General features: G+C 32.3%; 1 protein-coding gene across 3 annotated transcripts in view; it reads left to right on the top strand.

The window, feature by feature from the left end:
- BRWD3 (bromodomain and WD repeat domain containing 3) overlaps window positions 1-14,462 on the top strand; it is a 122,214-nt gene that overhangs the window by 65,052 nt on the left and 42,700 nt on the right. For all 3 annotated transcript variants that reach the window (XM_016164899.2, XM_016164900.2, XM_016164901.2), the window contains 8 exons: window positions 92-192; window positions 1,613-1,653; window positions 4,109-4,213; window positions 5,266-5,419; window positions 9,605-9,739; window positions 10,964-11,092; window positions 12,008-12,233; window positions 13,877-14,044. In XM_016164899.2, coding sequence (XP_016020385.1) covers window positions 92-192; window positions 1,613-1,653; window positions 4,109-4,213; window positions 5,266-5,419; window positions 9,605-9,739; window positions 10,964-11,092; window positions 12,008-12,233; window positions 13,877-14,044 — 1,059 coding nt within the window. The remainder of the gene's footprint in view (window positions 1-91; window positions 193-1,612; window positions 1,654-4,108; window positions 4,214-5,265; window positions 5,420-9,604; window positions 9,740-10,963; window positions 11,093-12,007; window positions 12,234-13,876; window positions 14,045-14,462) is intronic.

The raw sequence follows: 14,462 nt of genomic DNA, 5'->3' as shown, positions 1-14,462 counted from the left end.
ATATAAGTTAGCATATAACTAAGGAAACAATCAAACAGTTTTTAGAGTTTCTTGGTACAGTATTTGTTTGTTTGTTTTTTTAATCCTTCAGGTGGAATGTTCATTACAACAGGTAGCACTGACCATGTGATTAGAATATATTATTTGGGTTCTGAGATCCCTGAGAAAATTGCTGAATTAGAGGCACATACGGTAAGAAAAAAGGCAAAAGTTAAATAGGTTGTTTTCTTTTTTAACACCCCTAAAAAGTTGGTTTTATTTATTCTTCTCTGGTCTTTACCCTTATTTAATACAGATTCGCACTGAAACCTATATGATGTCTCTTTTGTAATGAATATCAATGTGAATTTCTGGATTTAGTATGATTATAATATTAAAGATAAATTTGACTATATGGAAAAGTGTGTGTGTATGTGTGTGTATATATATGTGTGTGTGTGTGAGTGTGTGTGTGTATAACAATAATAGTTTATGAAAATACTTTTTTAGCCTACTGTATTTTATTAATTATTTAAACTGTTACTTTAAAGTCTACACAATTATTAAAAAACATTAAATATGTCTTAGGAAAATTAATATTTTTTTTGCCGAATTTAGTTTGTTGATCTTATTATGATTGTTTTCAGAGTGCAATGGAGATAATAAATAATGGGAAAGAAATGAGGGGAAGGGAAAATGAAGAAAATTCTTTTTGCAGGGGCCCAGATAAGAAAAAGTCAGAAAACTTAAACATTCTCTGTTTAAATCCGTGGCAGCTGTTAGTCATTGAAAATAAGGTATCTTTTCAGAACATCTAAAACTAATTATTCCACCTGGCAGTGAGAATCCAGAATTTGTCAGATAAATACTACAGTGAAATTATGGAACAATGCGAATCACAGATACCTCTGAGTGTGTGAAGACAGTTTAATAATTTCTAAAAATGAAAAATAATTAAATACAAAGATATAGAGTATCAGAGCTTTTTATTAAAAATTAAGTTCAAATGCAATTTAATAACTATGTGATTTGGAAAATGTGTATAATATTTGAGGGTACATTACCAAGGAATATAGAGAAGGAAAATGCACATTTTGGCTTACACTTTAATCTTCTCATCAATATAATACACATCATATTAAAAGAAGATGCAAGCAGCAATATCTAAACTGTAGTACCTAAAGACTGTCAGGTGATTTCATTGCAAAATAATTAAATAAATCATGTGAGAAACAGGAGATGATTGTTTTTTGAAATTAAAAAAAAAGCGAGAAATTTCATTTAACTACTATTAGATCAGTTATTTTAAGATGGCTTTTTAGATTAGTGTGCTGTCTTATGGAGGGGCATAATAAACTAAAACTTATTCAGAACTATTTGTCTTTTGAGATTATAGTTTAGAAACAGGTTTGCTTATGTCTGGTCTGTTTCAAGTTACTGCTGATAAGTATTTCTCCATAGTTAATGGCATTGTTTCAGGCTTCATTAACTTTTTAAAGAAATGAGAATTTTTGTAAAGAAAATTATAGCATTTAAAAATCTACTCTGATGCTTTTATATGCGAATTTGAGAGGAAGAGTACTCTATTCATTTTACAAATAAATTCTAATCAAAAATCTGTTTTATGTCTTAGGACAAAGTCGTTGCTGTTCAATTCTGTAACAATGGCGACAGGTAACTATGTAGTACATATCTGTGTACACAGATGTTTGACATATTTTACTTTTCCCTCAGAAGTAGCTAGCTGTGCTCTAGATGCTTTGTTATTTCTGTCCAGTCCCATAGGCTAACAGCCCTTGTCTATCTTTGATGACATCCTTACCCTATCTCTTCTAAAGTCCTAACCATGTAGTAGCCATAATCTATCAGTTCTTCCTTTCTGAATTTCTTTTCTGTGTATTTTACTTTTTCCATTTCTGTTATCACTCCCACCTTAGTCAGGATTCCATTATTTGACCAATTACCACCAGTTTTTTTCTCCCTTCTAAATACATCGAATCCATCTCTATCAGATCAATGTTGCTCTGTTTAGAAATCTTTGGTGTTCTTCTTAGTCTGTAGAATGGAATTCAAATGTCAGTCTGGCATTCAGAACTCTCTACAGCTTGACTTAGACCTGCATTTTTTTCTCATTTACTATTCTCCATATAAATCCTTAAATCCACCCTAATTGATTTAATCATTGTTCTTTTTACATCCCACATATATTTTCTCATCCATTCTTTAACTTACACTTCACCTCACACCATTCTTAGCCAGAAATATCATCCCCTACCTCCCATTTGTGCCTTATGTTTCCCTCCTACATCCTCCTTCTCTTTTCTGCTCTTTGTCCTCTCCCTCCTGTTTTTTTCTCTAAGTTCTATCTTCCTTTTAAGGTTCATGACCTACCTGAAACCTGACTGCTCCAGATTTTAGCATCTTCTGCTGAACATCTGTATTACTTATTGACTCTACTGCTCATACAACACATATTTCCTATGTTTGTAAACTCAGAAATTATATACAGGTATTCGTGCACTCTAATATCTGATCCCTAAAAAAGTGATAATCTTCTACCCTGGCCTAAAAATTGACCTAGCATAAATTTAAAAGTGTAACTACTCAGCATAGATTTGCATCCATATATATCTCTACAGACTTGATGTGAGTAACCATGTTTTATTTTTAAATATTTTTATGATAGTAAGTGATTACTATGATGAATATGTTCATCTTTGTTAAATGCAAAAGTAAATAATGATGGTCCACAGAGTGACATCTACATTAACAATGAAAAAAAAAACCTTCAAATAATTTTTAAGGTTGGTTTATTGCATATAATTAGTTATACATGTGAAGATTTGTATAGCTATGATTTTTTCATGCTAGAAGAATCTGAACTTTTAAATGCCTTGCCTTTTTCCTTAAAGGAAAAACAATCTTCATTAGATAATCAATAAACACATCATAACGTGTCCAGTTTTAGTAATAATCAAAGAAATGCAATTTAGAATAACAGTAATTTTTTTTTCTTTTAGAATGACAAGATACTTAAGAATGGTAACACCTGATATTCCCAAAATTTTTTATTATATTGTAATGTGTTAAAAAATATTTTAGGGAAATAATTTGCCAGTATGTATCAAAAGCTTTAAAAATATGTTTACCCTTGGACTAAGAAAATATGTATATGAGGTTGTACAAAAGTGTGCATATTCATCACAATATTATTTATAATGGTGAAGATTGGCTAAATATTCATCGTTAAGGGGCTTATTAAATACATTTAGATACATCCATATAATTGAACACTTACTAAAAATGATGGTACTTTTACATTTGTAAACATATAAATATATCTACAAAATACTCTTGTGTTAGGGAAAAGTATACAACATTATATATACTGTAATTCTATTTCCTATAGGGGGAAATACATAAGTGTATTGTATATATCTTTAATAAAATCATCAAAGAATAGAAAAGTATGAACAATGATAGAATTATGAGTGAATAGATATATTTTTATAACAGTTTCATTGAGATATAATCCACATAACATAAAATTCCATTATTTTTAGTATATTTTCAAGGTCATGCAACATTAACAATTAATTTTAGAACATTTTTATCACCCCAAAAGAAGTCTCATAACTTTTAGCTCCTATTCTGGACAATTCATATAAATGGAATGAATCTTTTATGACCGACTTCTTTCACTTAGCATAATGTTTTCAATATTTATCCATATTGCAGCATGTATCATTGTTTCATTCCTTTTTATTGCTGAATAATATTTGATTGTACAGATATACCACAATTTGTTTATTCATCTATCAGTCGATGGACATTTGTGTTGTTACCACTTTTGGCTTATTATGAATAATTCCATTAATATTTGCATACAAGTTTTTGTGTGGCCATATGTTTTCATTTCTCTTGGATAGATACCTGGGAATAGAATTGCTAAGTCATATGGTAAAACTCTGTTGATCATTTTGAGGAACTACCAAACTTTTTTCTTAAGTGTATCATTTTTGTTCTCGCTAGTAGTATGAGGATGAATGTATTACTTTTGTAATTAGCGAAAAAGTGATTTTATTTTTTGGAGGAGAGTAATAAGGGTATTTTAATGGTTTCTTTGCAGTTTAAGATTTGTTAGTGGAAGCAGAGATGGAACAGCAAGAATTTGGCAGTATCAGCAACAAGAATGGAAGAGTATAGTGCTAGATATGGCTACTAAAATGACTGGGTAAGATTGAATATTAGACATTTTTAGTGGTTCTCGTATAGTATAGTATCTTTTACATTATTGAATTATGTTTAATAACGTAAATAAAATCTTTTTAAATTAGAAAATAGTTTGGAATTAATTGGTAGACTTAAAGTTTACATCTATAACTTAGTCTCTAAATTATCTCTTGCTGTTGGTTGGCATACTGTATGATAGAAACATTGGTGACTCATTAAAATTCTGGTCTCTGTGACCCAAAGATCACTGTGTTCTGTTAGTGCCCAATGAGCTATTTTCTGTTAGTTTTCTCAAATTTTATATATATATATATATATATATATATATATATATATATATATATATAGCTTTATACTGTGAGGTTATCCCTATTATAAGGCATCACATGTTTAGCTATCTCTCTTACTGAGGATACCTTTACAGTGTTTCATATTGTTAGCATTACTACTCAACATTATAACTACACTTAATCAGCATTCCATTTCATTGTCTTCACTGTTGATTGGAAGATATATAACTCCTTCTTTAGGACACTATGGTTTCTTTAGGGTATGACCCTGAAAAAATTATCTTCCCATTAATAACAATATAGAAAAGACTTTGTAGTTATAGCCAGTTCTGATGCCATATTCGATTAAATCAAAAGTTTGAATTTTTTTATTGTTCTTGTTATAAAACCTATTAGTTTCACAAAATTTAATATTTAAGAGGATAAAGTGTTTAGCATGTGTTTTCTAAATATTTTCTGGTAGCTAACATAACTTGTATTTTATTTTTCAAGATATTTGTAAATTTCTTTTTAGTTTAACTTTTTTGTTCTCATGTGACTAAAAATATTTTGTAATTTTGTGCCTTTTTTTCTCTCTAAAGTAAGCCATGGGTGTTGCCCTATATAGGTACTTTTATTATTTTACTTTGTCAATATTTAAAAGTATGGTTTAGGATTTTTATATCTAAAAAGTTGCAAACTCTTTAAGAGAATTTTATCATAATTTGCTATTTTAGTTGTACTTTTATTAAAAATTTATAGATTTACAAATTATTTTGTTTAGGAATAACTTGCCATCTGGAGAAGATAAGGTCACAAAACTCAAAGTGACTATGGTGGCCTGGGATCGCTATGACACCACAGTTATTACTGCAGTGAACAATTTCCTTTTGAAAGTATGGAATTCAGTCACAGGGCAACTTCTTCATACTTTATCTGTAAGTATTTTATTTTTGTAATAATTAAAATGGTCAAAAAAGATATTCTACAAGACAGGAATTTTAAGTTAGTTTACTTTCTATGACTTGCCATCCCTTAGAGAAGTAATTATTCGAGGTACCTCTGTTGACATATTGTAAAATAGTGATGACACATGGTATTAAGAGAGGAAAGGAGACATCTGAAAAATGCAAAGGGCTTGCAGAAATGACCAACTCAGTCAGTTATAGATTAACTATACCCTATAGATTTTAAATGGCCTTCTGGAGACCCTTGCCACACCTACAAGAGAAACAATCTGTAAATAGATGGACTGGTGGTCCATGGATTCCTTCCCCTCTTGTAGCCCTGTCCAAAACTCTCCCACCCCATCCTGAGTCATGAGGTGCACATAGAACCTCAGGCAAAGGAATCATGTGTCCTTTGCATGGATGCTGCAGAAGTATATAAGCTGTAAGAAATCTGACCAAGGAGAGCTTGTGCTTTAGTGTGGCTAAAGCCTCACATACTCTGCTGGCATTAAATTCTCCTTCCTCTAACAAAGTTGTCTGAGTGTCCAATTTCCTCAGTCGGGTATCACTTCCTGCAACAGATTCCTGGTGCGTTGGCCAGGAAGCATGGAGGAACAGCGCCCACATTTGGCAGACTTCGGGTATCCCACTGGGGAAACCCTGGCCTTCCCTGTAGACATGCCCACTGAGTGCACACCAGGGATTACCTTGTGTGGACGCCTCACAGGATGGAAGGGGAAGCCCCAGATGCTGGTCCCTGCAAGGATCAGACAACAGAGGAACGAGAAAACTAAAATGTGTCAGGGCCACGGTAAGGAAAAACTGGGCAAAGGGTAGATAGCTGAAGTCCTGCCCTATATAAGGTAGAAGGAGAGCCTGATCATCTCCTGAGGTCACCCAAGTACTCTACATTTGTTAGGGGAAACTATGACCTCACAAGTACATAGGGTGGAGGGTGGAGTGTGTTAGGTTAACACTGGGAAAAAGGAAAGCCTGATCCCCGTCCAGAGAGTAACTGAGCGTCCTCCACAGGTTAAGAGGAATGATTGCTTACTCTCCACAGAACTGGTTAAGGAATGGTGAGAGGTTGTGTGAAAGAGAGTGAGTGCTGAGTGATTGAGACGTGGCCTTGCTACGAAGCAAGAGTTGAGCCCTAATCCGTAGTTCTGTGACAAACCTCATATGGCTTAGGGTGGTGTCACTGGAACTCTGTGAGGAGTCTATTCCAGTGATCCAGGTTGGGGATTTATACTGACCCACCAATTACTAAGAGGTGCCTGAAAGATCACCATAAGGGGAGGGGCCAGAGATGGATGAAGTGAGTGACGTCCAGTCCAAAGTTTCGTCGACCTCATCCCCAAACCCTCCATGTGGCGTGATTGTTGTCTGTTGTGGGAGGCATGGAGGATATGCAGAGAAAGCCTACTCCCCTGGCCATGAAGGTCAAAAACTTCAAGAAAGGGGTTATGCAGTTTGAGTGTTTTTTGTTGAGTTTTAGATGTTCAGCTTATTGTTGTTTCAAGGGGAGAGATCTGGCGACATCTTACTCCACCATGTTTCTGACTTTCTTGGTTCTTTATTAGGAAATATTCGTCTATGTCAGCACACTCCAATAGAAATATAATGTGAGCCATATATATAACATTAATGTTTCTAGTAACCACAATAAAAAGTAAAGTGTAACAGGTGAAATTAATTTTAATTGAATATTTTAATGAACTTAGTATATCCAGAATAGTAACATTGAAACATGTAATTTAAAAAAAATTATTAATGAAATATTTTACATCCTTTTTTCATACTAAATCTTTGAAATCTAATATTTTTACACTTACAGAAAATCTCAATTTGGACTAGCTACATTTCAAATGCTTAATAGCTACATGCGGTTAGCAGCCGCAGTATTAGACAGCACATGCCTATACCTCTAAAAATCACAATTTTAAAGATCATGTTGTAGCCATTGGTTTTATGTATCCATGTAAAATTCTGTCTTAATAAGTACCTTAATTTGTTTTGATTTCTGTTTAGTAGCACTCTTTCCACGGGCTGACTCGTGGGTCTTCTGTTTTCAGTGAATTTTTCTGAAGACATTTTAGAGCAGACTATTTTTAGTTCTATTATTAGTAAAACTTTCTTAGTTTTGGTATAACACTTATATTTTCTGTGTTAATAATTTGTATATCATGATCTTAGTGGGGTTTAAAGTTCTTCCATTTAGCTCAATAAGTATTGAGCTCTCCTGTGTGCCAACCACTTAGTTAGGTGTTAGGAATAAGTGGTAAATTAAAGAGATCTTTTCCTCCTGGAGTTCACAGCCTGTTAAGAGAAAAAAAAACATCAAATAAATGCCAAGAAATAAAATGCAAAAGATAATGCAAGTATTTAAGAGGGTGACAAAACCTGGTCTGGGAGGGTCAGAGAAAACTTCTTGAGGAAGTGAAATTTTGGTTAATATTTGAAAGATAGGTTAAAATTATCCAGGTCTCTGCCTAAATGTCACCAATAGGAAACCATTAAAGGGTTTAAAAGCAAAGGAATGACATGTGAATTATGCTTTTGAAAAATACCTTATAGTTTTGGTGACGGAGATAATAGATTAGAATGGAGATAAGAGTGACTCTGAGTATACTGTAGGGAGTCAAGGGTAGGATGGCCTATAATGATAATTTGGATTTGTGGTGGTTGTAGTGGACATAGAGGTGTGCTTCATAAAAGTAGGGCCGTTGATAGATCTTAAGACGGTTACTTAACTTGATTAAATTTTGTTCCCCATGATCCAGTGATTATGTTCTATCCTAAGGTATATGGCCAAAATATAAAATTCCTTATTTAAAAGCCTCTTTTTTCCATTGCACACTGAAATAGTTTTATCGTTAGAGTTTTAACAAAGTGATTTTATTGTTTATTGGTTAGGAACCTGAGAAAGTATTTACTATATCACATCGATTATTCAGCAGGAGATTTTGTCATAACAAAAATGCTTTTTTTGTAGTGATTGGGAGAAGAGTTTAGGTAAACTTTGAGTTGTGACAGTATTTATTGTAAAGGGATTTTACCTAGTCATCTTAATACTTCACATTTTGAGCCAGTCTTCAGTTATTTTTTTTAATAAGCTGTATTTTTGTCCATAATAGTAATATGGCAGGATTCTTTATTATTCTCTTTTTTGTACAACAATTTGGGATAAAATGCACTTTTTAAGTTCAAAATATATGGTCATTTGTAGAAGCTCCCGATGTGTAATATGCTGAGGTGTTCTTAAGTGAAATGCCACTTCAAGATGTCCTGTATTCTTTTCTAAGACTTGGAGCCTGTTCTTAATCATGTATTCTATAACCAGGAGTTAAGGAAAATTAACAATGATCTAAATCAGGTGTCGGCCAACTTTTTCTTTAAGAGGCTGTATAGTAAATATTTCAGGCTTTGCAGGGCACATATGGTCTTTGTTGCATATTTTTTGTTTTTGTTTTTTGCTTTTGCAACCTTTTAAAAATGTAAAAATCATTCTTCGCTCACAGGCAGTGTGTACAAAAATGTCTGGGAGCTGGATTTGGCCTGCAGGTAAAACATTTTGCGAACTCCTGATCTAAGATCTCTATATACTGTTACTTATTGATTTATTAGAAGGGAAACATATACATATAGTATTGGTTTTCAACTTTAGCAGCAAACTCGTTTTTCAGATAGTATATTAAATGCCACTATACTTTGTTATTTGAATATATTATGGTGCCTCCTACATACAATTTGAATACCAGTGATAGAGAGTGCTGGATGAAGAACAATGAAGATTTGCCAGTTATCACTATGGCAGAATTGGGTGTTGATGGATGATTCTGCTTGTCACATTTTCTATGGACTTTTAAATAGTAGAGTCCTAGAAATATGAATTCCACTTCAGGGATCTGATTAATAAGCTGTAACCAGTTTGGACTGTATTTTAAATACTTTTTTAGCCCTCTGTCTATTGAATACTTTACAAAATCAGCACTTTAATATATAAAGAACTCTAACGTAACTATTTATTGTAGTGTCCATGTAGTAAATGTTGTTAAATTGCTGTGCATGAATTAATCTGAACCAGATTGATAGCACGCTCCTGAGATCTCTTGACCAAATAAACTAGATAGTTAGAATTGCTCTTCATGTTTAATATTGATTTTATCACAGGGACATGATGATGAAGTATTTGTTTTGGAAGCACATCCATTTGACCAAAGGATCATACTTTCAGCGGGCCATGATGGGAACATTTTTATTTGGGACCTTGATCGGGGGACCAAAATTCGGAATTATTTTAACATGGTAAGGAAATTCTGTGCTTAGTTCATATTCAAACAGGCTTCTCTTATACGACAGCTTGGTAATTAAAGTATGCTTAGTGCCAAGGAACCTGTTGTGATCTGTATTTGAAGGGAATTAAAGGTTAAAGAAGTACAAATTAGTAGATAATAGATGGTCACGGGGATGGCGAGCATGACATAGGGACTGTAGTTAGTGTTAATATTGGCAAGGTGGAAAACCAGAGAGAAGGAACAATTAGGGGGATCATTTTATAAACTATATAGATGTCTAACCAATGTACTGTATATTTAATTAAAATTTAAAAAAATCTATACAATAGAGAGAATGATGCAAGACCTGAGAGTAAGACCAGTAGAAAATTATGTCATTCAGGGTAACTATGTTATCATGATGTTAGCATTTTCCAAATTCTTGTCTCCAGCTCTAAATTCTAGAAACTCAGACTAAGTAAGCTTTTGGAGCTAACACTAACCAAACTCACAAAAAGGTTAATGTTTAAACTATAATCCTAATTTATGAATCACAAGAATTGACTATTTTTTCTGCTTCTGGTAAACCCCATATGGCTTAATAATCAAGAAGTTGTTTGGCAAACATACAATTGGAGATATGACTACTCTTTAGATATATTTTATACAAATCATGAAAAAATTTGGTACACTGTCTCTTCTCCCAATAGAACACCCTCCTGTGGTAATGGAACTATTCATATCCTCCAAATTTGGTGTCCTTCTCTGAAGAACATTTCTAAATAGTTGGCTTTTGAGCTCCCTTTTATAGGCTTATACATATACAGAGTATTAATAATATCCTCTGTCTTTTGTTAATAAAATTGACTTATGTCCTTTAATTTTAGGATGGTTATTTTAATGCTTACTTGCATTGAAATTTCAGATGCAAGGACAATATCTTGACTTTGCTGAGATAGCATCTTTATCATTTTGGTTGTGTTTAGGTTTTTATTTGTTCTCCTCAGTCACTCATTTAATACTTCTTGAAATATGGCATTGCTAGTAATGCTTGATGTCATCTGTTGCATTTTGATTCTCCCTTATTTCTTTTAGAGTTTTACTGTTTCATTAGGATTCTGGATACAGAAGCCTGAGTGCATTGGAATGTTGATGCAACACAGAATCCAATATATTAACAAGCAGAAGCTATTGCCTTCTTATTATCTGAAAATTACCTTTTAAGATGACTTAAAATGACTCCTCTAAATTTCAGATTGAAGGCCAAGGCCATGGTGCAGTGTTTGACTGTAAATTTTCTCCAGATGGAAACCATTTTGCCTGTACAGATTCTCATGGGCATTTGCTGCTTTTTGGTTTTGGATGCAGTAAATATTATGAAAAGGTTAGTATATTTAATTCTTGTTATAGACCTCAGTTTTGGATTGTATAATTTATAAATTTTGTTCAAAGTCTTTCAATTAATAAGGACTATTATGTCAATAGATATAAAATAACAAAGTTACCTTTCTTGGTAAAATTTTTCATCACTTCCAGAACATAAGGTGTGGCAGTTCAAATCACTATTAAGTTATATATAGGATGATATAGATAGAAAAATTTATTAGAAAATCCTTTTGCTTAGAACGTGTTCTCTATACTACCTTTCAGGTATAATAGGAGAACAATGCTACCAGATTATATTCTCTACTAACCAAAATTAGGAATAAACAACTGGTGACCTAATGCTTATTTTCTTGGCTGCTTTACCTATTATTGATCTTGTTAAAATACATTGGAAACTATCTTAATTGATTCCTTATATTTTATTAGCTGTAAATTTGGAATAGATTTAGAGTCTTGAAGTTGAAAGAGAACTCAGAATCACTGAGTTCAGCTCAATAGTTGTGTCATATTTGATTGTCTCTATGCAATTGATATTTACTTGTCTCATCATTTATATTATACTCTATTTGTATTTGAGTAAAATTAAGCAAGAAAAATAGTTATAAAGTTTTATATGATTTTTACAACTTAAATAAAAATACCTAATTTTATCCACTGTGTGTTACTTTACTTCTTCCTATCCCAATTGGAGAAAAATGATATAGGGCCAGAAAGTAGGATTGTAGGGTTTTGTGGAAAAGATAGGATTATGATCTAGGTAATTTATTTCTACCTAGAAGAAACATATGGAAATAGAGGAATATAAGAGAATGCAAAAATTCTGATTTGAAAAATACATGTGCTCTAGGAATGAAAATAAGTGCTTACCTGTAAATTCCCTGTGTACATTAAATACTAAAAATCTGTCATAAAGATTCCAGATCAGATGTTCTTCCACACGGATTATCGACCTCTTATCCGTGATGCCAACAACTATGTATTAGATGAACAAACACAACAGGCTCCTCATCTCATGCCTCCCCCATTCTTGGTGGATGTTGATGGAAATCCTCATCCCACAAAATTCCAAAGGCTAGTACCAGGACGGGAAAATTGTAAAGATGAACAACTTATACCACAGCTGGGATATGTGGCTAATGGTATGTTATATCCAGAATTAATTTTAAAATATTTTGCAAAATGTTGTACTTGCTGCTGTTCTCTTTATGATATATGCGCCCTACAAAACTCTGTGGTAATTTATAATATATTTTACCTAATACTTCTGTTAGTGTTCAGTTGTATAGTACTTTATACCTTACCAGAGAACTTTTACATTGCTTATCTCACCTGGACACAGATAAATGTACTAACTTTAATGTGTCAAGTTTTTGAAATTGATGAAATTCCACTGCTCATTGGTATTTTAATTTGAGAGTCCAATAGTTAATGTACCTAAGAAGACAAAATTTCAAAAACCACAAACTGAGAAGTGGCTATTTACCTATCCACATGTTTGAAATGCAAAAAAATATTGAATGTTAGAAGGAGGATTGTAAGTGTTTGAGTAACACTGAATCTTGGAAGATATTGAGGAAACAGTGATGAGTGTAATATATGATGAGAGGATAGTAGGATAAGACATTGAAATAAGTTATTCTCTGTCAACCCAGCTCTTCTGATCAACATATTTCCCTTATGTATGCTGACTCTTTCACTCATCCCCATACCAGAATGCCTTCATATCTTAGTTTGTGACTTGTAGATTTTCTTCCAGGTATGAGCTAATGAGTTATGGATTTGCAAATGGAATTTTATTTTATTACTAGGGAATTTAGACTTGAATTGACCTTTATACAGTGAAATGTTGTACATCTTTTTATGACCTCTGTTATAAAGATTTGTAAAACAATGAAATGGTGTTACACATATGTTAATAGTTACTTTGATGTCATACTATTAAATAAGGGGAAAAGCATAAATTTTAAGTAGGAGATAAAACTAAAATCATCTGAATAAAAAAATCTATAATTCATCACATTTGATTTCCTTTAAGACCTGATCACTTGGCTACTTTGTTAGATACCATTTAATCTCACTAGAGAATAAGATGAAAAAACAAGTTGAAGATGTAGTTAAGAATGAAAAAGATGATAGAAATAAAATTTTTATTCAGAAGTAATCGTTGAATTTCAGGGTACCATAGAGATAATTTCTCTATGATAATCATATATACTGAGATATTATCAAAAGAGAAAATATTTGAAAGACCATAATGTGATTTCTTTCAGAAAGGAAATTCTCATGAAAGAAAGATGCAAAATATTGTAGGTATCTGTGGTTGACCTTACTCAGATCTCTACTAACTTTTAGCTTGGAATATTCCATAGAGATATTCATTTTTAAGTTAATAATTTAATGGGAGGTGAACACACAATGTAAATACACACATACACACACACATATATACTTTACTGTTAAAATGTACAGCTGAAACTTACTAGATTTCATTAACCAATGTCACCATAAAATAAATAAATAAATAGTAATTTAATAATTAGTTTTTAAGGAAGTAGGCCCTCATAATAATGTCTAATTTGGGAGAATTGGTTAAGTCAAACACATGAGCTGACATATCAAAACATTTTAAAGTTCTTTTGAAAGTATTTTGTTTTATACATGCTTAATTTTCATTTTAATCCTTTTTTTTGGTTATTTGTCTAGAAATTTATATATTAAGCTTGTTTTTACTGTATACCAAAATGGAAATAACTTAGCGGCTTTATTTCTTGGTCTCATTAAGGTGATGGTGAGGTGGTAGAACAGGTAATTGGGCAACATGCCAATGACCAAGATGAGAGCATTCTTGATGGAATAATCAGAGAGCTACAGAGAGAACAAGATCTGAGACTAATTAATGAGGGAGATGTTCCACATTTTCCCATTAATAGATCATATTCTGCTAATGGTGGTAAGTATGTATATATTTGTAAAAAATATGATGAATGTACTTTGATTATTATACTTACATCAGTAATTACACATGAGAAACATACTTGGTTTGTAAATTAAAAACAACTTTTTTTGTTTTCGTTTTCTGTTTAAATTTATTTTTCAGTTACAGAAAAACATTTTTACTAATTTTCAATTGTGGTATAAAATATGCCACAGTGCCACAATCTCATTATCATTTATGGCTAAAATGACTTAGCATCTTTTAAATAATACAGGTGATTTATTTTTATTTATAAAGTAAATATACAGTAGTCTCCCTCATTATCTGCATGGGATATGTTCCAAGATCTCCAGTGGATGTCTGAAACCGAGGATAGTACCTAATCCTACATACACTATGTTTTTTTTTATACGTACATACCTATGATAAAGTT

The sequence above is a fragment of the Rousettus aegyptiacus genome, unplaced genomic scaffold, assembly GCF_014176215.1.
Source record: "Rousettus aegyptiacus isolate mRouAeg1 unplaced genomic scaffold, mRouAeg1.p scaffold_m13_p_9, whole genome shotgun sequence".
NCBI classification, from domain to species: Eukaryota; Metazoa; Chordata; class Mammalia; order Chiroptera; family Pteropodidae; genus Rousettus; species Rousettus aegyptiacus.
The sequence above is the reverse complement of the archived record's forward strand: the minus strand, read 5'-3'. Positions and strand labels throughout refer to the sequence as shown.